This window comes from Myodes glareolus, chromosome 18, assembly GCF_982192425.1.
Source record: "Myodes glareolus chromosome 18, mMyoGla1.1, whole genome shotgun sequence".
NCBI classification, from domain to species: Eukaryota; Metazoa; Chordata; class Mammalia; order Rodentia; family Cricetidae; genus Myodes; species Myodes glareolus.
This window is the reverse complement of record NC_142043.1, coordinates 19816898-19839749: the sequence shown is the minus strand read 5'-3', so window position 1 is coordinate 19839749 and position 22852 is coordinate 19816898. Positions and strand designations below refer to the sequence as shown.

Genomic DNA, 22852 nt, shown 5'->3' with positions numbered 1-22852 from the left:
AATGCTTTGCCAATTGAGCCATCTCTACAGCCCTGAAATCCTGCTTTCAATTCTTTTGCGTTTATACTCAATGGTAATGCTGGGACCCATGCTAATTATTATTTGAGATTTTCTGAGGAACCACCATGCAATTTTCTGAAGTGGCAGCGCTGAGTTACAGTCCCACCAACGAGGCACATGGTTCCGATTTCTTCACATCCCCAGCAACACATTTGATTTCCTTTAATTGTGGCTAGCCTCGTGGGGAGGTCGTTGTGATGTGCATTTCTCTGATGCTCAGCGATGTCGGGCACCATTTCCTAGGACTGCAGGCATGCGTATACCACCACACTGGTCGTATTTCACTAATTTTAGACTACGCTAACTTGGTTGAATGTGGGTCCCTGTTTCCCTAATGGTGATTTTGATGATAAAATTTTGCACGCTCCTAGTTCTTCCCGTAGTTCCAAACTATGGCCTCGTTTCGCTCCCCCTTGCTCCTCATTTGTGGAGGAGGAAGGGAAACAGAGCCTAGGCCTACAGGTGGTAGAACAGAGATGGGGGTTCTCTCTCTCTCTCTCTCTCTCCTTCTCTCTCTCCTTCCCTCCCTCCCTCCCTCCCTCCCTCCCTCCCTCCCTCCGTCTCTCCCTCCCTCAGTCCCTCCCTCCCTCCTCCTCCTCCTCTTGTCACTGTTGGATGGATTAACACTTCCTGCTCATCCCTTCTCCATCCTTGGCTGCCTTTCTCTGCCTTTCTCTGCCTTTCCTGTCTCTCCTACTGCCTGGATTGGCTCCTTAGCTGGATCCTGGCGTGTCCTCGTGATGGTGTCCTTACCCCATAGGCCTGTTTTTTTTTTGTTCACTACTTCTCAGTACAGTTTCCATAATACAAGTTTCCTATGTGGCTGCTTATTTCAGGTTCTTGGATGTTTCTCTGTTCTTTCAGGATAAAGACCACACCACTCCATGGCACATAGGCTGCCCGTGGTAACCCTGTCACTCACCTTTCCCGAGCCCTGGGCCTGGAATGCCCAGACAATGTACCCAGATTTCCATAACTTCCTGGTCTTCTTGGCCAGTAAGACTCAGTACCTGCACCCCAGCCGCAACCCAGCCTTGCCTGCTGTGCTCTCTGCAGTGGGCCTGATTGTAGTGTAACTGTACCCTTCTCCACCCCCAGTTGGATTTGGTCCCCAAGAGCAGAGACTTAACGTTAGCCCAATGCCTTTCACAAAGGTAGGTATTTGTAGAGAGGTGAAGAAAGTTGGAAAAGGAAAGTGTGAGATTTCTAGATCTTGTCTCTGTCCTAGACATGGCCCTCTGTCACATCCTCCCAGTCCAGGGAGGCTGAAGTTAGCAGGAACTCCCATAGTGACCCAGTTCAAAATTGCTTCTTTCTCTGGCCACCATGAAGCAAACTGACCCTGGCCTACCTTCTGGTAAATGCATCCCAGCAGAGATGACTCATCCGTGTGTGACTCAGGCTCAGCCGCACAGCTGGAAGGGCAGCCAGCACGTCCAAAGGGGAGGGCAGTCACCGAGCCAGAGCCCCAGGCAGGCGTGTGCCAGCCAGCCTTCTGCAACCTTGTGCCTGCTCACCCAAGCAAGCCTATAAGCTGTCCTCTCTCAGCTGGCACAGCTGCACTGGCTTCTGCTGGTCAGGAGGCTGAGGCAGGAGGATTGGCACAAGTTAGAGGCCTACATAGCAAAGCCCTGAGTGTAAAAACAAACAATTCTTCTGCCCTGATTTAATAATTTAATAGAACAGTTCACCATCTGCTGGAAGCCTGCTACAACTTTAGGTACTGTGCTGTAGACCTTGTCTTGTTTAATCCTCACAGTAGCCCAGCAACAGAAGTAATAACAAACATGTACCAAATGTCCACTCCCCACTACACATGTGCACACACACTATACATGTTCACGCACACACACTACACATGTGCACATGCGCACAAGCATGCACACACATGCTTGCACCACTCACGCACACATACATACTCATGCACACACAAATACCTGAACACACCCCTCACATGTGTGTGTGCACACAGGCACACACAATGTGCCACACTTACTGTATTAAGTACTTTTCTCAGTGTGGTGACAACCTAGCTGGTTAAAGGAGAGAGAGTCTGTCCATGGTAGTTGGAGAGCACAGCCTATCATGCCTGGGAGGACACGGTACGGGACTTTGCAGCAGCTGCTTGCATTGTATTCACAGTTGGGAAATACAGAGGCAGGTGCTCAGCCGTCTCTCTCCTTTTATTCCATTCCTTGGGGTGGTGCCGTCTCCATGCACAGAAGGTCTTCCCTCTCCAGTTAAACATTTCTGGGAGCACCTTCAGAGATAGATCCAGAAGTGTGTTTCATGGTGATTCTAAATTCAGGCAGGTTGTCAGAATCATCGCATGGTACTTACCATGAATTCATTTATTTTTTTTTTTTTGTAATTTTATTAAATTATAAAAAGTTTCCATTTACGCCCCTCCTCCCAACGCCCTCCCACTCCCCCCTCCCTCTCCTCCTCCCTCTTTGTCCCCAAGGGAAGTCAGGGTCTCCTGCCCTGTGGGAAGTCCAAGTTCCTCCCCCCTCACTCCAGGTCCAGGAAGGTGAGCATCCAAACAGACTGGATCCCAAAAATCCAGTATATGCAGAGGAAACCAGTCCCAGTGTCATTGTCAATGGCTACTCGGAAAGACTGCAGGCCAGCCACATTCAGAAAAACCAGCCACATTCAGAGAATCTGGTTGGATCACATGCTCGTTCAGTCACGGTCCATCTGGCCTTGGTAAACTCTCATTAGATCCGACCCCTTGTATCAGTGGGTGATAGTATCCCTCGCAGTCCTTCGTCATTTTCTTCCTCCTTTTGCTCCTCGTTTGGATCTTGGGGGGCTCAGTTCGGTGCTCCAACGCGGGCCTCCATCTGTTTCGTCATCCAACGCCAGATGAGGGATCTATGGTGATAAGCAAAATATTCATCAGTATGGTCACTATTTATTATATTATTATTTTTTATAATACTCTGTGATACCGGAGCTCTTATCCTTACTTCCGATATAGAAACTTGAGGCACCGAAAGAGACCTTATAGACAGGTGCCTCACAGTGATGTAGGAAGGACAGAACTATGACATATGGAGAAAACTGAAGCCCAGAGAGGTAGTCATTTACCTAAGACACATGGCCAGGCATTGCCTTTCTGCTGGTTCTCTAGAACCACGCAGATATCACCATATGGACTCGGTTCCATGGCCCTCCCATGGGTGCTTCCCAAGGACTGAGTCCAGAGATAAGGCAGGGTGCTGGGGCAGAAGCTTTCTTCTGAACTTGGGCGCAGCAGAGGAGGGGTACTGAGAGAATGCTGTGTTCTCCATTGTAACACCCGATTCTGTGTTACCCTCTCGGTACAGTTTGCGTGCCACTGTACCGTAGGCGAGCCAGGCAAGGGTCTGGAGACTGAAAGAACACACAAGAGACCTGGGTCATTCAAAAGGAGATCAGCCGAAAGCCTTTTATTCAACCTTGGGGAAATCCTTACATACCTCTCTGCTGCACAAGGATTTCCCCCCAGGCAGGTGGGAAATTACCACACAAAAGATGGAGTAAACAGTGCCCTACAGCTAATCACCAGGCGGGGCAGAGGGAGCACAGGAACAAACAGAATGTTATAGTTGGCTGACCAGAAACTGTCCTCAAGATGAACCCCAGGAGCAGGGGTAGACCTGGACCCTACACTCCATCTCTTTCCCCTTCGGGGTCTCAGAGCATCTCCTCACCTGGGGCATGCTGACGATATCCCTCTTATCCCACAGACAGCGAGACAGTCCACTACCACTATGGCCCAAAGGACTTGGTCACCATCTTGTTCTACATCTTCATCACCATCATCCTGCATGCTGTGGTACAAGAGTACATCTTAGATGTAAGTGACAAGTTTGGATCCTGGGGTCAGAAGCAGGACAGTCCTTTAGGATGATTTGGTTTGTCTGCCTTACCTTGAAGAAAAGCACAGCCCTGATTGGTTCTGTCCACTAACTTAGATCCTCCGGTTGCCAGAGGCTAGACTCCGCCCCTGCCGTGTTTCTGCCCTCTTTCTCAGATTTTTTTCAGTCCACACGCGGGCGACCGTTCATAATGGGGAAAGCTGTCTCAAAGGCAGGATGAGCATATCCTCGGGATCCTTGAAACACAGCATGACTGGAAGATGTTTTCTTTCCACAGAAGCTAACGGTCCAAACACCTACTGCTTTCTCAGAGTGCTTACCTGAAACTCAGCACCGTAGGCACTCAGTAGGCTCATACTAAATAGCCTGGGCTGTGAGGAGTTGGAACTACTAACTCTTTTGTAAAGGGGAGGCACGGGAGCGTGGACTCTGCCGGGGATCCGCATGCTCGTGTAGTAACGCCTGGAGTTTTCTTTCTTCTCTAGAAAATCAGCAAACGGCTTCATCTCTCCAAGGTCAAACACAGCAAGTTCAACGAATCAGGACAGCTGGTCGTCTTTCATCTCAGCTCGGTGGTGTGGTGCCTCTACGTGGTGGTAACGGTGAGTAGTCCTCGTGACTGCTGAGGAGGGAAAGCCAAGCCACCGAGCTTGGCCTTCATTGCCGATGAAATGACGATGAAGGGCTTAATGGGAAGAAAACGAGCTAAGAACAGGTGCCTTGGAAGGGAAGCTTGTTTTGCATTCTCCTGGAATTGTAGGGAGCGGCTAGGTTCAGTAGCATAGATGCCACTGAATGGAGTCATTGTCTTTTACAAAAGCAAGCACTTTTTACACCTTCTGTCTGTGTTACGTGATAGGCACCCACATAGCTCTGCGTTGTTTTATCAGCCCTGTCTTCAAACACCGTCTCACAAGGTAATTTCCCCCCAGTCCTGGGCCTTGTCCATGGCAGATAAATGCTCTTCCCATGAGCTACATTCCCCACCCACGAGATAAACTCATATTCACTCAGAACCTCTGATGGTGACCCAACGCTCCCAAGCTCGGTTTTTCCAGTGCGTCCACAGCCGTGTCCTTCCAAACATGGCTCGGACACGGAGGTCTGGCTCTGTTTGCGTCGCTGTGACACAGACCACGGAAGGAGGGACGACTTATGCTGGCTCCTGGTTTCAGTGCTCTCCACCTGTGGTGACTGAGTCCACTGCTCTCAGTCTGAGGAAAAGTGAGCCATTGTATGGACCTTGTGGAACCGAGTGGCTCACCTCACAGTGGGCGGGAAGCAGGGACTCAGAGAGGAAGGAACCGGGGTCAATGTACCCTCTTCAAGGCCATGTCCCAGTGACCTACTTCCTCTGTCTAGGACCCACCTCCTAGCATCTACCACCACCTAACCATACCACAATTGATGCTACATGATCCAACCACTTCTCCAAAGCCCCAGCCCTGAGCATTGCACCAGGGATCAAGCCATAAATACACAAATCTTAGGATCATACTTCATGTCTAACCAATTAACCAAGACCAGCATTACCCTTCTGCACATCAAATCCTTTGATAGAGGAAAAAAAATTCCTTCAGACAAGGACTTTGAATTGTCATTTGGGGGTTCATTGTAAGGAGACCCTGCCTGTTTTACTGTTGCGTTAGCAGCCACCCTCATGGAGAGCAGGTCCCAGCCGAAAGCCAGCCTGGGATCTGGAAATATCATCAGCTCTCTGACCTCAGAGATTCTTCCCTGCTCTGCCACCTCCCCTCTGCTCTCACTGACAGAGATGGCCCTCCCGTCATAAGGAGCCCTGTCTCCAGAGCTGACCTCGGAGTGACTCCGTAGACGGGAAGCAGGAGGCAACATGTCCCCTCTGTGTGTTGCTTTTCTTCCTATTATCAGGTTCATCTCAAAGCACTTTCTGAGCAGCACACTAGGAATTTTAAATGAGAGACCAAAGACTTCTGTCCTCTCAGCGGGGGCTCCCACATTCCTGCTCCCAGGGGACAGAGGCACATGGCACCAATAGGGCCTGCTGCCCTTGTGTGGTGAGTCTGTGAGCTTTAGGATCTCAGGCCCCTCCCAGCTTCCTGACGTTGCTTTCAATCCCATCTCTTGGAGGCCTTAGGCAAAAAGGCCTCCAAATACCAAAGACACTGGTCTGTGTTGTGGGGAGTGTTGCCTCGTCTCTGAAGCCCTTCTGCTTTTGCATCCTCACTGTAGCCTCCCACCACCGCCTGTGACCCCATTCAGGGTCCTCTTGGGGGAAATTCGCAGGTCCTTTATCTGGGGAAAGCCCTTTCCCCACTACTACTGAATATGCTCTGGAAGACATGGGGACCAGGGACCCATGCAAGCCCCTAGGTTTGCTTTCTGAGAGAAGGATGCTGAAGAATCTGAGAAGCCGGTATGTAAAGGGAGCAGAAACACCTGGTTTTCAAATCACGGTTTTCTGTCGCTACAGAGACGTGTCATGATTCTTCCTTCTCCTCCACTTCCCAAAGTCATCAGATCCTGTCTGCTCTGCCTTCAGGGCCACGCCCCCAAGTCCGTGGACCCCCACATAGGTCAGATGGTGGTCGTATGCCCCTGGCATCTCTAGGATGCTCTTTTCTTTCAGTTGAGAGGAGAGCCTCCCAGGGAAGCCCCTCTGGCTCTTGCTGTCACTAATGTAAAAGATAGGGAACCCAGGCCCCTCCCCCTTTTGCCTCTGCTGCTCATTCCTTCCTTTCCTGGGGAGTGCACTTCCATTCTGAGTCCTCCACTCAGCCCATTAGCTGCTCCTCCAGATGGATCTCTTTAGAGTGTGAGCCAAATCCTGCGCTCTCAGACTTGAAATAAGTTCCCTTCGCAGCTGCAGTGAAGTTGTTTTCTCTTCCTCGCTTATGTGGCCTGGGTCCTGGGACCTTGCTGGTGACATCAGCGTGGACCCTCACTCTGTGCTCAGCCCTACTCCTCCAGTTCTGCCAGCCGCTTCCTTTGCTGGAGTGTTCTGTCCGCAGACGTCAGATGAGCCCTTTCCTGCCATCTGTCCTCCCCCTAAGTGTCGCTTCCTCAGGACCCCCCTCCCCAGTTGCACTTTCCACGCCACGCCTGTTAACGGTGTTTTACTGCTTCATGCATGTATTCTGCGTGTCTGACTCAAGCAGCCTCCTGGCAGGTACTGTGCTCCCTGCCGTACCCTTAGTGCAGCCCCCCGGCACATGGTAGAACAAATGACACGGAGGGTGTCCAGGTCTAGGTAGCAGCTGGCTGTATTATGTCTAAACGCTGCTAGTTTTGCGGTTCTTGTTTGGATACCAGAGAGGAAGGCAGCTAGGGAAATCGGAGGAATTGCTCCGGCATGCTGAGGCCTTGCGTGGGTAGATGTCAGGAATCGGAAGAGAACAAAGTGCTTCACATGTAGCCCCGGGCCACCTGTCGAGGCCTGGTTTGGGCTGGAAGGGGTTACAGCCCATGCTCTGTCGCTTGCGACCCTGGAGCTCAGATGCCTTGGCATGCCTGAACTCAGCAGCCAGCCCCAGCCCTCCTTCATCCTCCCTCAGACAGCTGCCTAGACAGGGCTGGAAAGGGCTCCTCACGGAGTGTGAGTCACTTTTCCTTTGACTCTCAGCTCCACCTCCTCCAGTCCCAGCGGACTGGACATTTGCAAGCAGCCAGCATTTTTTGAGGAGATTTTTTGGCTCATTGGCTTCAAAGTTCTGACCTCTCTGTCTCCTAAGTGAAGAGGCCAGTCGAGAAGTTCCTGTTTAAACACACAGACCCACCCAGGCCTTGGGTCTCTGGGGTGCCACGGATCCTGGCCTTTTGGGCAGAAATGCCCCCCCCCCCCCATCCACTGCCTGCCAGTCCAGGAAGTACCACTCTTCTTGTTAAATACATAGCTGCTTCCTCCAGGAAGGGGCCATCTCACCCTCAGGGTTTCCTGGAATGAGGCCGTGGGGCTCATCGAGTGTCACTGTGCCTGAGGACAGAGGTCTGATAAAGCCTAGAGCGGGGTAAAGAGGTGAGACAGAGCAGCAGTGTGGTGTGTTAAAGTTAAAGCTCACTGCTACCACAGGCCACCACCCCAGGACCCCAGTGCCCAGAGCACGGCACCTCTGTGCCTCACTGCGTGTCACTGAGGCAAGAGGGAGGTAGAGGTTGGACAAAGATTATAGTCGAGACGATATAGGTTGAAATAAGACTTCTTCCTCCCATTCTAGGTGGTTCTGTCTGATACAGATGTCTGATTGGCCCTGTCACTGAGGTCACCTCGCTCCCTGTGCTCCTGGAGGCCCAGGGTTGTAGCTTCAGGACTGTGGACAGTACTTAGAGGGCTTGGCCTAGGGGAGAGGGCCTTAGCCACTTGAGGGCATGTGGGTCGGGGTCTGCTTTGCTTGGAAACACAGCTTGCAGCTCTGGCTGAACACTAGCTTTGAGTGATGTCACTAGCTCGGTCCCCTTTCTCGTTCTCCAGCTCAGATCGCAGCTGGGCTACTGGACAGACCTCATCTTGGGAGATCTTTCCTCTCTGTTTCTTCATCCCTCCCCGCTTAAATTTCTTTAGAGGAGAGCTGTTGAAAAGCATTCACTCATTCATTCTGTTGACTAACATGCGTTTTGGACTTAAGCTGGGCTTGGACTGGTTTCTCCGGTGCCTTGTAATCTTACGATAAAGATTTGTCTTGCCTGTTTTTAGGAAAGCTGTAGGCCTGTGGCTGAGGAGAATGCCTGGTTAGGGTTCCTGTTGCTGTGATGAAACACCATGACCAGAAGCATCTCTGAGGGGGGAAGGTTTATGATCTCAGAGCCTGCGCCCGTCATCCAGGGGAATCGGTCCCGGTGTGCCCGGTTAGGAAGCCGAGCACAATGAATGCTGGGTGGTGCCCAGCTCTCATTCTCCTTTTTATCCTGCGTGGACCCACACGGCGGTGACAACCACAAAGGAGTCTTCCTTCCTTAGCCTAATTTAGAAACTGCCTCCTAGACATGAGCAGGTTGGTCCTGTCGGTGAGTCTAGAACCTGGCGGTATGGACCATCACAAGGATGTGAAAAGCTTCCGTCTCCAGCGGGTACTGCAGTTCTAGTGTATTTAATCCTTTCTTGTGGAAACAATTCCAGAGTGTATGTATGGCAGACACCACATTAGGTACTGTCACATAAACTCACGTTTATAATAACTCTATCAAATTAGTACGCCACTTTACAGACGATCCTAGGGAAACTGGGAAGCTCACGAGCTGTTCCAGTAGAGGTAGCCACTGTCAGGCCCATCTTCAGACACAGGTCCCCAGACCTCAGAACGTGGCATGTCCCTTCACAGTTGGAGGAGTGCCAGTGGGTCCTTCACACTGGGGCTCTCTGTTCCCAAAAGCTGTCTGTTCCTCTTGGTAGCTGATGGAGGCCAGGTGCATCCCTGATCCCTGGACCCGGCACAGACCCCAACGGGTCACGTGACTACGTCTCTAAATGCTTTCTCTTCTCGCCCACCATAGGAAGGATACCTAACGAACCTGAGAAGCCTCTGGGAAGATTACCCACATGTGTACCTCTCGTGAGTATTCTGTGTGACTCACTAAGGCCTGACCTGTCGAGCATGGGGTTGTAGGCAGTAGGTCTGTCTTCGAGAATCTCCGCGTGAGGCATCATCTGTATTAGCTCCAGCCAGAGAGGCACCCAGTCTGCTTGCAACAGATGCAAACAGAACTCCCCATCAGGGTCTCTGGCTTTGTGTCTTACCGGAAGTTCATACATCTTCCGGTACTTCTTCCATACTCCTGTGCCTGTTTGGGATGCTGCCAAGACCTGGGCCTGTCTCCCTCTGGAGGCCACCAGCGTCCCTAAGGGATCTCAGAGCAATAGCAAAGGGGGTGGGGCTTTGAAACCTAGAGCCTCTCCATTGTTGCATTCAGTGGTTGCCGTGACCACACACTGTGCTTAATCGGCTGCCTCCTCAGCCTTTCCTTCTGTGGTTGAGAAAATGACTATGACCACCACTGCTCCCTCCCATGCATGTACCTTGGTCCTTTGACTGGTCTTATATGGGTGCTGCGGGTGTGGTGGTCTCTGCCTTCCTCCCTTCCTCCCTCCTCCCCTCTCTCCATCCCTCCTTCCTTCCTTCCATCCCTCCCTTCTTCCCCCTCTTTTTTCCTCCCGCTCCTCCCTTCCTCCCTCCCTCCCCTTGCTCCTGGCCCTGCTAATTACCAACAACCTTGGCTTAGGCCTTTCCTTGTGTTCTTGGCAAGTACCCTGGGGATATTCTCGGTCCCCCACTCATGTTACTTAACTCCCTTGTCTCCAGCTTCCAGGTGAAGTTTTTCTACTTGTGTCAGCTGGCCTACTGGCTGCATTCGCTACCTGAACTTTACTTCCAGAAGGTACGGAAGGTGAGTACTCCCTTCTCCTGCCCCGCCCCCGCCCCTTGGAGACCCCTCTTCCCTGCAGCTTTCCTGTTGTTCCTGGTGACCTCTCCTTTCTCTTCCTCTGGAGGCCTGATGTGCTGGCTAATGGCAGAAGTTCCACACAGGCCCCCAAGAGAAAAGTGTCCATCTCTGGGCTCCTCCACCAGATGTGTGGCCATTGGCAAAATCTAATCTGATCTAGATACTGGACGGAGGAGAAGATCTTGCCAGCCCCAGTCCTTTTGTAGTTTTCCTCAGGGTTCCCGTGTCTTCCTTCCCAGCCCAGACCTGCTGTCTGGCTCTAGGCTCCAAGCTGCTGGCCCACCCTCTTGTCACTAGCCCAGGGTATGGGGTGACTGTGCTGGTAGGGAGACCTGGCCCTGTCTTGTTCCCCTTACACATCCCCTCGGTCCTCTGCATATTCCTTTAGAGAATGACCACGCTCACTGTCTGCCCGTCTCTTTTCCAGGAAGAAATCCCCCGCCAGCTGCAGTACATTAGCCTGTACCTGCTTCACATCGCTGGGGCGTACCTCCTAAAGTGAGTGAGAGTGGAGCCAGCCCCAGGTCCTTGACCTCCTGTGCCCCTGTGTCTGTCCACGTGGTCTCCAGCTAGCAGGCGTTTGGTCGATACCAACAGTTGGAGGAGTATCATGCTGAGGCTTTGGAATACAGCACGTAGAGAAGGATTCTCTTGTGCTCCACCTGGTCAGAAAGACAGTTGCAGGGAAGACCGTTGTGATGAGCTCTGAGATGGTAGCCATCATGAGAGCCCAGCGTGTTAGCCGCCTCAGTCTGAGGCAGAGCCGAGGAAGACTTCCAGCAAAGCTGTCCTTTGAACTATGCCTTTGCAGCCACCAACTGAACTCCTGCCACATGGCGTCCAAATGCTGCTGGAGCGTTTAGGCCTAGAGTTCATCTCAGTTTGGCTCGTAAAGACATAGAGAGCAGCTGGCTGTCCGGTTGTTCTAAAAGTGGGAAGAGTTTCTGCGTTAGACCTTGAGCATCGCTTTTACAAATAGTACCTTGATGAATGAGCTATGCCATTGGTAACTGGGCTTTCCGTGTATGGAGTAGAACCTGAACTTTGTGTAGACTAGCCTTTGAGAGCTTTCACTGTGGTGCGCAGATGTTGTCCTGGGGCCCTGGTTCTGAGGAGCTCGCAACAGGCTTCCTGTGAGAATGACTGACGTGTGTGTGTGTGTGTGTGTGTGTGTGTGTGTGTCTGTGTGTGCGCGTGCGTGCGCACGAGCGTACGAGCGTGCGCACGCGTGTGTACATGTGTGCACAATCCACAGATCTCAAGCTCTGGCTTCCTGTGTCAGGAGGCCGAGGGCCATGGCAGCTATTCCAGCTCTGCTCCTACTTTGGATGCTCACAGCTCACAGGCAGAGGGGTTATGGCCACTGGTTTGCTCCCCAGCAGTGTATATTGAGCCATATAGGGGGAAAGCTTCCTGTCGGACAGCAGGAATTTTTCATATATGTACCCACAGAGCTCAGCAACCTTATTCAGGGCCCCTTTTGTGTGTAATTCTGGCAGAGTGAGAATGGAAGGTGCATGATACCATGACATGTATGAGTCAGGTTCTTTGTGGGGACAAGTAAGGGTAGCTGACCTAGAAAAAAACAGGTCAAGGGCTGGGAAGTCTGTCCAGGGAAAGTACCTGAAGGTTTAGCAGCTCAACTGTCACAAAAGATAAGACATAGTCTGCATGCCCCTCCAAGAAGTGGGAAACAGATCCCAGGAACAGGGAGCAGCCTGGGCCACCACAGGCCAGTGGCTTCTGCTCTTGGACATCATGCCGGGAAAGTAAGGCTTCTCTTTCTTCCCAGCCTGAGCCGCCTGGGCCTCATCTTGCTGCTGCTGCAGTACTCAACTGAGTTCCTCTTCCACATGGCTCGACTCTTCTACTTCGCAGATGAGAACAACGAGAGGCTGTGAGTGGGGTGCTGGGTGCGGGCCTGTCTAGAGACCTCTGGGGTGGCACCTGGACATCTCTCGTGGTCTGGATGGTTGGAGGTTTTTGCTTTGGCTGTCAGCTGCCCCCTTGTGTGCAAGCAGCACCTATACTTATTCATGTATTAGAAATTCTGGAAATCTCTCCTGGGTCCTGTTTGATTCCCACTCTGGGTTGCTTCTGGAGAAGGGGGTGAAGGTTCCTTGGGGGGGGGGGCTCTCAGAGCTGACACTCCTTTTCTGCCCCTGTGAGCAGGTTTAACGCCTGGGCTGCTGTGTTTGGGGTCACACGCCTCTTCATCCTCACTCTCGCCGTGTTGGCCATTGGCTTTGGATTGGCTCGGGTGGAAAACCAGGCGTTCGACCCTGAGAAAGGGAACTTTAACACCTTGCCTTGCAGGTGAGTTGGCAGAAGCCTGAAGTGGTGAATCGAGGCTCTCTGAGCACTGCCAGGCGCCTCTTGAACATGGCACATCTTCCCAGGAGGTCAGGGAGAAGGAGACCCTTGGGGCTCCCACACAGTGACACTTAGGAGCAAGTCTGTTGACATTGGTCTCCTGCTTCCCCCAAACCTGCTTCACAGCTTTACTGGGCTCAGACCACAGTGAGGACCTATGCAGTACGGACCTCTCATACTCGCTCAGCGCATCCCTGTGCAGAAGACGTTTCTCATCTAGGCTAGGTGGATCGTGACACCCTCTTGAGACTTTGGAGCGTTGTCCTCTGTGTCTTGCTCTGGAGCCTTCCCTAGCGTCAAGGAAAGCAGCCAGAAAGCTACATGATTCATGAAGCTATAGCCATTGGAGTGCAGGCAGTCTGTCTAGGGTTGTTCCACTGTCACGTGGCATGCTAGAAGGAAATTATTTCAGTGCTCTCATAATTTAGTTCACTTGAATGTCATAACATTAATATAACGTTACCATATTTGTGTAGCTGACATTGCCCTGCCTGTGGGCCATGCACACGGGAGAGATACAGCCGTGGATCTGTAGGATGAATGTGATCGTGGGGAATGAGTGTGTAACTGGCACCATCTTCCTCCCATCCCCTTGGGGCCTTCACCTCCCCTTGCTGAAGCGTGCTGGAGCGGAGACAAACTGAAGCACACAGCCTTCCTGGTGCTGGTGCTAGTGGCTGTGGTGGGGAGGGGCTGCAGGAGCTACAGGGATCTGGCCCGGCTGCCCCCACACCTCCTTTCTCATCCTCGGATCCTTCTCTCCCTGTCTGCAGGCTCGGCATGCTGCTGCTGGTGTGTGTTGCCCAGGCCTGGCTCATGTGGCGCTTCATCCACTCCCAGCTGCGGCACTGGCGGGAATACTGGAAGGAACAGAATGCTAAGCGCAGAGTCCCAGCTGCCCCCAGGCTTCCAGCCAGACCCATCAAGAGGGAACCTGGTGAGTGCCAGGGCTGTGGCAGAGAGCCAGTGGGTGGGGTCTGTCTGCGTTGTGTGGAGTAGAGCTGGGACCTGGCTCTTAGGTAGTCTACAGACCGATCCTTCTGGCTCCCCCTTCTAGATATTTCTCTCTGGGCTTGGGGCTCGCTCGATGACCAGCATGTGGCTGGGGCATGAGCCAGAGACCCAGTATGAGCAGGCTGGCCACAACAGGGCCTTGATCCCTGGCCACTATGCTTCAGGGCAGCAGTGGGGGGGGGGGGGGGACTTCTGGAAGGAAGTAAGTCCTCTGGGTGGCGTCTGGCAGCCAGTCAGGTTCTGCTGCTGTTGCTGTTGCTGTCACCCGTGCCCTGTGCTACACGGTGGCTGTGTCCTCACCTGCCCTTGTGCCCTACATCTCAGCCCACCCCTGCCTCCCAGGCTGTTAGCTTCCCATCTCTCTTCAGGAGTGACTCTCAGTGACGCAGTGTTAGGGATAAGAGGCAGGGATGGGACACCCCATCTCCTTTGACTCTTGAGCCTTCTTGAGTGATCCCCTGTACCCAGAGGTCCTCAGACATCCCAGCTTTAATCTACTGCCCAGCCTGGGGGCCCATCTGCATGCCTGCTTTCTGACTCACTTGCAGTTTTCCAGGCAACTGCCTGCCTGGCAAGAGCTCGTGTGTTTGTATGCGGCTGGGTGTGAGGAGGCCTGAGGGAGATGGGTTGGAAGGAAGGGTTTCTGTGCGGCTGCAAGTCAGTGAGTTTGTGGAGATGGTTCTCCTCAATAAAAGATTGCACAGTTCTACAAAAGGAGTGTCAGGATTTGTCCCTGAAGCAACTTGTTCCCCATTTCTCCTCCTCATCACCAGTTGGGTTCTCTGCAGGGCTGAGGGATTGAGGACGCTAGAGGTTCAAGCCAGCATTGCTCAGATGGCGTAGGTTGCTTCTTGTTCCTTGGTTTCTGTGTGTCACCCCAGATTCTCTCCACTAAAAGATAGTCAAAGACCAAAAACCTGAGGCAAAGGCACTTATCAAAGACACTAGGACAGGCAGCAACCATCGCTGGACTGTCTGCTGGCTTCCCTTGGCTACAGACTGGTTTCTCACTGGATGATCTACGTTCAACAAGGCCATGTCCCCAACCATCAGACACTCCCACCCTCCACGCCTCCATTTTCCTGCCTCAGACTTAGCAGGACCCTCACGTGGTCTCTCTCCGTTCCCAGGTTACCATGAAAATGGTGTGGTGAAAGCAGAGAATGGAACCTCCCCACGGACTAAGAAACTCAAGTCTCCCTAAGGCCAAAGTGCTGAGAACGGGATCCACTGGGTGAGGGCCCGGGGGAGGCGAGAAGCACTGGCCCCAGCTCAGCCTCTCCGTCCTCCTAGCTACGCTCCATCTCCATCAGGAAACCTTGGCGTCACAGGGGGAGTAGCTCTCGGCCTTCTTGGCTTTCTCTTCTTCCACAAACCATTTTCAATAAAGCCAAAAATCTTCCTCTCTTGCTCCCTTGAGCCACCTCGTGGCCTCACCTCTGTCCTGTTTTGGGTCTTCTCAGAGACCTAGATTTTCCTAGGTGTCTTTCTCGCTCACCTCTTTCTCCTCCTTCACGGCTGTTTCTCTTTTTCCTCACTTTTTTACTTCAATGTGCAATTTCTCTGATTTTTTTTTTTTTTTTTTTTTTACAATGAGAGGGAGCTAAGATGGCAGCAGTCCTGTCGTCAGTCCCAGGACCTGTCTATCTGGAAGCCCCTTGCCAAGGAGCTTCCCTCAGAGCTGGTGGCAGATCCTCAGTGGCCTTTGTGTGGATGGGCAGGAGAGGGAAAGGCCATCCCTCTTGGATCACAATATTCTTGGTGCTGACTGACTGATAAGATGTAGGATTCTGGTTCTACACATCCCATCCCGAAGCCGTTTGTTTTGGGACACAGTGACTTAATCCAGAAAGACAGTGTTAATTAACTTTTGAGTCCCAGGACTCCAAAGAGCTTCCAGTGCTGCATTTGAGTTGGAAACCAGCCTGCCTTCACTCTGGGGGGACTGTGCTAAGAACATGCCTTCTTCCCACTTCTACCGCAAGAGCAAAGCACGTCGGACAGCTGCCTCTCCTGGAAAGGCGGCTTGACGAGAATGACAGACGAGTCCGTCTGGACCTTCCTCCAGCTGTGCCAGCAGCTGGACTTCCTTAACCCGTCCACCAGCATCTAAAACCAAACCAAACAGCAGTTACAAACCTGCCCAAGACACGCCGCTCCCAAGTCCAGAAGCATCCTGCCCATACGGGGACGGACATGCATCTTAGACTTCATCTCTCAAGCTGCAGAAACGAGAAGCCTCAAGGCCTCCAGCCCTGTGTGGGCCCCTGGGGTCCCAGGGAGGGTCACCTGGCCACCCTTCCTCTGGCTGCTCCTGAGTGTCCTTTAAAATTGTTAGTGTCCTTTGCTGACATTGTGGAGCACACCTAGAGCCTGGTAATGGGGCGGTGCCTCAGGGTCACTCTTCCAGCTGTGTGAGCAGACACAGTCATGTCTGCAGGAGTCTTCTTCTGACGTCATAGTAGAGACCAGAGCTTGAATTTTTGCCCATAAACAGGGAGATGGGTCTTCATCAAGGCAGCTTCCTCTTTCCAAGTCACTAACGTGTGTAAAGTGTAACTTACCAGTATTGGAGGAATTTGATTCCAAACATCACTGTGGCATTCTTTCCCCCTCTGTGTCCAGGATAAGTATACAGAATAGGGATCAGATTCCCTTGGCTGCTTCTGGGTGCACTTAGAAAGCAAGGCAGAATTTTGAAAGTACGTTTCTGCATTCTCCCTCTCTCCTTCCTGGGTTCTTGGCGGCCCTCACAGAGTTGGTCTGACACTTTTTAGCCAGTGTAGCCCAATATCCTGGTTGTGATTTGAATTGAGCTCATGCTTGTGACCCTGCCTAGAGCTGTGTGGAGGTTCAGCCAGTGGTTCCCGAATTCACCTCATGCCATTAGTCTAGGTGTGCTCCCGGACCCTCCCCGAGCTATGTCACTGGCAGGCCATTACCAGCTGTTGGCAAGAGTTTTGTCGCCAGGCTGGGCTGCTGATACTTGTGACAAGCATGTGATATGTAGAGGTCTTGCAGGAAGAGGTACAAAGAGCAGGTGACATTTTGGATCCAGCGGCCTTGACTCTGTGTGTTGGTTTCTGTTATTCTTTCCCGGGACACTTGGAGGCCTGACATGATGTGGTTTCATTCCTTAAATGTCTTGCAAGCTTCCCGTGTTGCTAGTCTGTGGGATGTATTGACAGGAATCCAATATCGGGGATTGATGTAGGCTCTTCTAGAACACAAGTATTTGGTCAATGGTAGGAGTGTTCATTTCCAGAGAAAAGGCCTGAGTCCAACGGCCATACCTCACCAGCCTCGACTTCAGGGATGTTTGTTGGCTTAGGAAAACTACAGGCTACTTTCTCTTTCACCCAGGCTCTCTGGAATTGATGTTGGAGGAAAGCTAAGACTTTGGTAAGTTGGCACAAATCCTGTTGCCAGAATTCCAGTAACGAAGTCCCACGTCATCCTGTAAGCACGCAGGCGAGCTTGTTCTAATTTGAGCACCATGGCCTCACTCTTCATTCTTACCAAGTCTTTCCTGTCCCCAAAGTGTCACAACCCTAGTGAAGGACCTGCCACGCTACTCTATTCTAAGATGCTCGGCAGCATCCACCAAGACCAGAAGATGCTCTTCTCTACCTCAGCAGCCATTGCCTGTTTCTCAGCATCCCTGGGATGCCAGCAGGCAGGAGTGGTGGATGGTGAATTCCCTGCTGCCGGTTGCCCTCCTCAGAGGATTGATGATGGGATGTTTATTTTTGCAGGTGGTCCAGGCATGGGTGCCTACACTATGAGTAAGCTCTGTGTACTCCTCCTACAGCCCAGTGGTTCTGGGGGAAGTGGGAGAGAAGCAGACTAAAGCTAGGAAGGGTTTTGGAGTCAGTCCTAACCCTGTGTGCCTAAATGGTTGTGGTTAGCGCCACCTAACCTAGCTAAGGGTGATCTTAAATCACTTAGATTTAGATGCCTGTGCCATGGCTATGGGCACCATGTTGTTGTGGAATACCTGAGATCGTATGTGCCCATGAAGGTAGATGCCTCCTTCTTCGTCCCCATTGGCATTTTTCCTGAGTGGTTAAAAAGGGGCGTGGGGAGCAGAAAGAATGCATTCTCCAAAAACGTCTACAATGCTCATGTTGATTCCCTGCATCCTTAAAGAAACCCACTGACTCTTTCAGCTAGGAAAGACCTTTGTTTGTATTTGCTTTTGGTAGGCTTCAGCCTTCCCAGTTGGATTTGCAGAAGTGCGGAGTAGGAGAAAGTAGAGGGTCTAGGCATAGCTAACTTTCTCTGCTTACGGGCCTCCGAGTCTCCAGCAGACAAATTTACATCCTTGATCTCTGGCCTCTGCACTTCACTGGTGTGGAATGGACTTAAGTAAGGTCTGTGGGTCGGGACAGTGGGGTGGTCGTCCCCTTCCCACGGCCTCCTGAGCTTGCAGCTTCTTTCCTCAAAAGATGGACAATATTAATGTCAGAGTTGGAGATACCTATAGGATTCCTCTCCGGCCCCCGGTTAGCATTAGGAGGATGCTGTCACCAACTTCTCACCCTTCACCCTGTTCCTCGTGCAAGCGTTAGTTCCATCATGCATCTTTCGAAGCTTCGCACATGTGAAGCCAAGTCCTACCGAGCAGCCTCTGTAAACTCTTGTTCTTCTCCTCAGCAGGCCCTTGTTCTTTTGTGTAAAAAGTGCCTTATAATGCCTTGTGGCCTTCACTGGTACTGTATGGCCAGCCCCCAACTGCCAGGGCTCTAGGGCTGACCGTCACATGCGGCCAATGACACCATACCTCAGCACGGCTCCAGGTAAAAGGGACATGGGTTGACAGTGGTTCTGACCCTCTTCTCCTCACACACAGATCTCGTGTGTTCTCTTCGTCTCAAGCTCCCCCTTGTCTGTTGCCTTTGGGCTTGGCTGGTGGCTGTGGAAGCTTGGTAGATGGTCCCACTGCAGGCGCCCATGCCTCATGTAATAAGGAAAGCGTGGGGGTTGGAGAGAAGGTCACTTTGTACCTCCGCGGAAGCCCTGCTCTTCTGGTCCGCTCACTGCCACCCCAGACTCGAGACAGCATCCTCCTCCCACCTGTTGTTCCTCCGTGTCGCCCCGGGTTTGTACGAGGAATGCGTTCACTTGGACTCATCGGGAACTTGCTTGGGTACCTATGGTCTGGTAGCTCCCAAGCTCCTGGTTTCCTGTCAGGGTTACCTTGTGTTCCTAGCACCAACCCCTTCCCTGACCCTTGCCTGCCTGCCTGCCTGTTCCCAGTCCTCTTCCGGGTTGTGCAATAACCCTCCCAACCAGTGGTCATTCCCACAGGCCTTCGTCCCTTGCTGTATCCTGCAGAGTGGGAGAGAGGGGCCCCATGGGAGGGGTAGTCATCATCCCTTTATACAAGAGTCAGCCTCTTCCTTGTTGCTGTCATTCTCATGGTCCGGGTGGGTTTCTATGGCACTCTTATAGAATGGGTAGCATTGTCTTAGAAATTCTTTTTTTTTTAAAAAAAAAAAAAAATGTGTTGAAAGGAAAAACAAAATCCTCAGGCTGGGACATTATCCCTGTCTGGGAATATGGTCTGCTCTGGTGTTGCCGGCATCACCGTCACCGCTGAAGGCATTCCAGAGTTTCTGTCCCTGTGGGGAAGGTGGACATTATTTCCAAGAAGCAGCCACAGTGGTGAGCGCTGCCCATCCCAACAACAGGACCTGGCTGTGACAGTGAGTGCTCTCGTTCTTTGGGGCACAGACTGGCGTGTGATGAAACCTCACTTTTCAGTTACTCTGTTTAGCAAAACACCTGGAGGATGAGAAGAGGAGCCGGTGCCCTGGGCAGCGCAGGATGCGAATGAGGACACATGGACTGTTTCTCTACGTTAGCCTGTTCATGTTATGGACCAAATTCAACAAGGAACTCAAGGAAAATGTGTAACTGCGTATTTATGCTTTCGTGTAAAAGGGTTGGGGGGAGGGGTGTCTTTTTACTTCTGGTGAATTTTTTTCAAAGTCCTTTTTCCACTATTTCTCTCTGGTTTTGGAAACAAGCTACAGTTTTGTATGGATTTTTTAAATGTAATTTTGGAACAAATGATCAAATATTTTCTGAAATACCTGAATAAAGAGCATAGAATTATTGATCATCACCATTTCTGGTAGAACTCGCTGGTGTGGTTTTATAGGATATTTTTTACTCTAAATTCTTCCATTTGTTTTCACTTTGAAAAAAACACATTCGTGTAAACTTTAGCTTTTGTGTCTAAAATGTTTCACTGTGTAGTAATTGGGTTAGTATGTATTATTTTTATCTCATCTGTAACAGTGAGTTAGAAGGGATTTCCTAACAGGTTTTGTAAGTTGGATGCCCCCTCCTTCAGGAAGGCCTCCACACTTTCACTCCTCTCCAGCGATGTCATGCGGCTTGAAGGAGATGTATGTAGGTCTTGGTCTCTATAAATGCAGTGTCCCAATTTGGTAAGAATGGCAACAACAGGGTGACCAGTGTAGCGTAAATACCCTGCTATTGCATGCAGCTATGGCTGCATTTTCCAGAACCATCCTTGCAGAGTCGCAGGAGGTGAGTGCAATTGCTGGTGGTAGCTAGCCAAGGGAACCCACGGGGGTAAACACCACCCAGAGACTTACATGACGTGAGTGGTGCTGATGGCAGCAAGCTTTGGTGCAGATGGTTTCCATCCTGCTCTCGTGTGGCATGCCGGGTGATATCCGGCACTGAGCTAAGGTAACCTAGCCCGTTTCTCATCTGCGTCCTGCCAGTTTTGTTTCCCAGGATATGGCGGCGGGCAACAGCGTTGAGTTCATGGTACACATAAAACTATATATCATTTATTTTTGAGACAGGCTGGGCTGTTGCTGGTTTTCTAGCCCAGGCTGGCTTCGAACTCCTGGCAATACAGCCTCTGCCACCTAAGAGTTTGGATCACAGGTATGTACCACCATGCCCACTTTTAAATTGGCTGATTTTGTTTTTGTTTTTGAGCCCACGTCTTACAGTATAGTCCTGGCTTGCCTCAACTGCATTGCAGACTAGGTTGGCCTTGGATATAAGCAGTCCTCCAGCCCGAATGCTGGGATTGGAGGCGCGCATGCCCATACCTGGATAAACTGATGTTAATAAATGTGCTTGTGCTTGTGTGCCAACAGGATATTAAAAAAATCGCATACCCAGGAGCCCTTGGAAACAATATTTAGAGAAATCTTCATCTGTTCGTCCTGAATATACTGAAGCGTTGTAAACACAAAGGGAATCCCCTTAATTACAGCAGTATGTTCAAGGCCCCCTAGTGGTGTATTTGGGGGACATACCCTGGACTGTACAGTGGCTCACTACCAAGCCAGGCAGCTTTTTTTTCTGTTCTGAAGCAATGAACAATCCTTATTAGCCTTGAACACATTCTTCAGTTAAATCTGATGGCTGTGGCTACCAGAGTGCTGCCCCTGCAGAGGGTAACTGGCCATGCTATGGCTACCAGTGTGCTGCCCCTACAGAGAGTAACTGGCCATGCTGTGCCATATTTGAAGGGGTGGTCATCTCCTAGTGTAGCTCACCACAGTTACCACTTAGCTGTCATCCATCACTTGAGCCCAGGCCTAAGGATGCACGCCAGCTGTGACAGTACCATATAGTACTTAGTGGCATCTTGTCGCTGCACGCCTCTTCAGGGTCTCAGAAGAGATCTGCTCTGATTTTGGAGTGGACAGTAAGTATGCTACTTCCCAAAGAATCAGAAAACTAATTGTGTGTGCCGTGATGTGGGTGGTATGAAGTAGTGTGTGTGTGCTTGTGTGGATTGAGTCCGCAAGCTTAACTTAGCTCAGGGTCCGGCTCCAGTCTGCTGGCTGCATGCTCAGCACACGGCAGGTTTGCATGTGAGGGCCAGAGAAGGCTGTGTGGCAGTTTAAAGGCAGCCGGGCAGGGGGATTCTCTTACTCAGAGGTGGGTCAGTCTGTGTTTCTATTCAGGTTTTCAAATTAATGCTGAGGGTCTCCTTACTCTGAAGTCTATTTTACTTGTCTACCAATTCAGATCTTAGCCTCATCCCAAGCACCATTACAGACATATTCAGGATACTGTTTGGCGAATCCTAGAACCCCCTGGACCCCATAAGCTAAAACTACCATGGTACCTCTGCCACTTCAAATAAGGCACCGGTCTTCCATTCTTTGAAAAGTCAATTTACTTTGGACTTCAGCAATAGTGAAATAGAAGAGCCAAAACCGACGACGTGAATACTTGCATGGTAAATACAAGGTAGGTTTCTTGACGTCAGCTCGGTGTCTAAGATTTACATCGCATTCTCTCATTCAGGTCAGTTGGAGAAAGCTCGAACAAAGTTATAGTAGTTAATCTTGCCTTCTCCGTGGGTGCACATCCTGATTAACTGCAAGGGAACAAAGAGGGTAGGTGAGGCAGAGCTTCCTTCAGCTTAACTGCGGAGCGCACTTACGCATCAAGAGCCCCAGTTTTTGCCAACCCAAACAAAGTTCAGCCTTTGTATCCTCAACTGACTGTGAAGTAATCCTGTGATCCTGGGAGGTAGGTCAGACAGTAAGCCCCATAGTATACATAGTGAAACCGCAGCAGGAATACCCATATTTATAAGGGTGTTGGTATCACAGCATTTTCCTTTTTTATCTTCTGAGGCAGTACCTCACTTGTAGCCTCCATTGACCTTGAACTCATGATCCTCCAGCAGACCCAGATCCAAAATGCTTTTATTGTTATATTCAAATATAAATACTTTCCCCCTCCCAGGAACTAAACACTACATAGCAGGCTGCTGCTGTTGCAGCCTAGTAGAAGAATCTAGTTGTATCACTGCTTTAACTGTCCTGGGACTCAACAGTGATTGGCTGCGGGTGCCTATGCCACATGCAGATCTGTCCTCCTTGCCCCACTTCCCAGTGGCTACAGTGCCTCTTTCGTGTCGGCTCCCATGTCACACAGTACAAATGACTTGAAAATTACAAAGTGAATTAGCCATGCTGTCAATGAAAGACTTCCCGAGCTAACTGGGTATTTGGCTCACATGACCAGGTACTTTCCTATCTGACCATTCATACACCTTGACAACATTCTGTCTTTAAAGAGACCAAACAAAACCCTCCATCCTAACCTAG

At 51.1% G+C, this 22852-nt stretch overlaps 2 protein-coding genes across 2 annotated transcripts in view; one reads left to right on the top strand and one right to left on the bottom strand.

Annotated features, from left to right (window-relative positions):
• The window catches only part of Tram2 (translocation associated membrane protein 2), a 76664-nt gene extending 56807 nt beyond the window's left edge, over nt 1–19857 (top strand). The window contains exons 3-11 of the mRNA XM_048445705.3: nt 3795–3904; nt 4412–4528; nt 9393–9451; nt 10199–10283; nt 10768–10838; nt 12133–12237; nt 12513–12656; nt 13487–13650; nt 14858–19857. Of these exons, the coding sequence (XP_048301662.1) occupies nt 3795–3904; nt 4412–4528; nt 9393–9451; nt 10199–10283; nt 10768–10838; nt 12133–12237; nt 12513–12656; nt 13487–13650; nt 14858–14931 (929 nt within the window). The 3' untranslated portion in view covers nt 14932–19857. The remainder of the gene's footprint in view (nt 1–3794; nt 3905–4411; nt 4529–9392; nt 9452–10198; nt 10284–10767; nt 10839–12132; nt 12238–12512; nt 12657–13486; nt 13651–14857) is intronic.
• A 2029-nt stretch (nt 19858–21886) lies between these two features.
• Efhc1 (EF-hand domain containing 1) overlaps nt 21887–22852 on the bottom strand; it is a 43762-nt gene continuing 42796 nt past the window's right edge. The window contains exon 11 of the mRNA XM_087898014.1: nt 21887–22113. Coding sequence (XP_087754140.1) covers nt 22042–22113 — 72 coding nt within the window. The 3' untranslated portion in view covers nt 21887–22041. The remainder of the gene's footprint in view (nt 22114–22852) is intronic.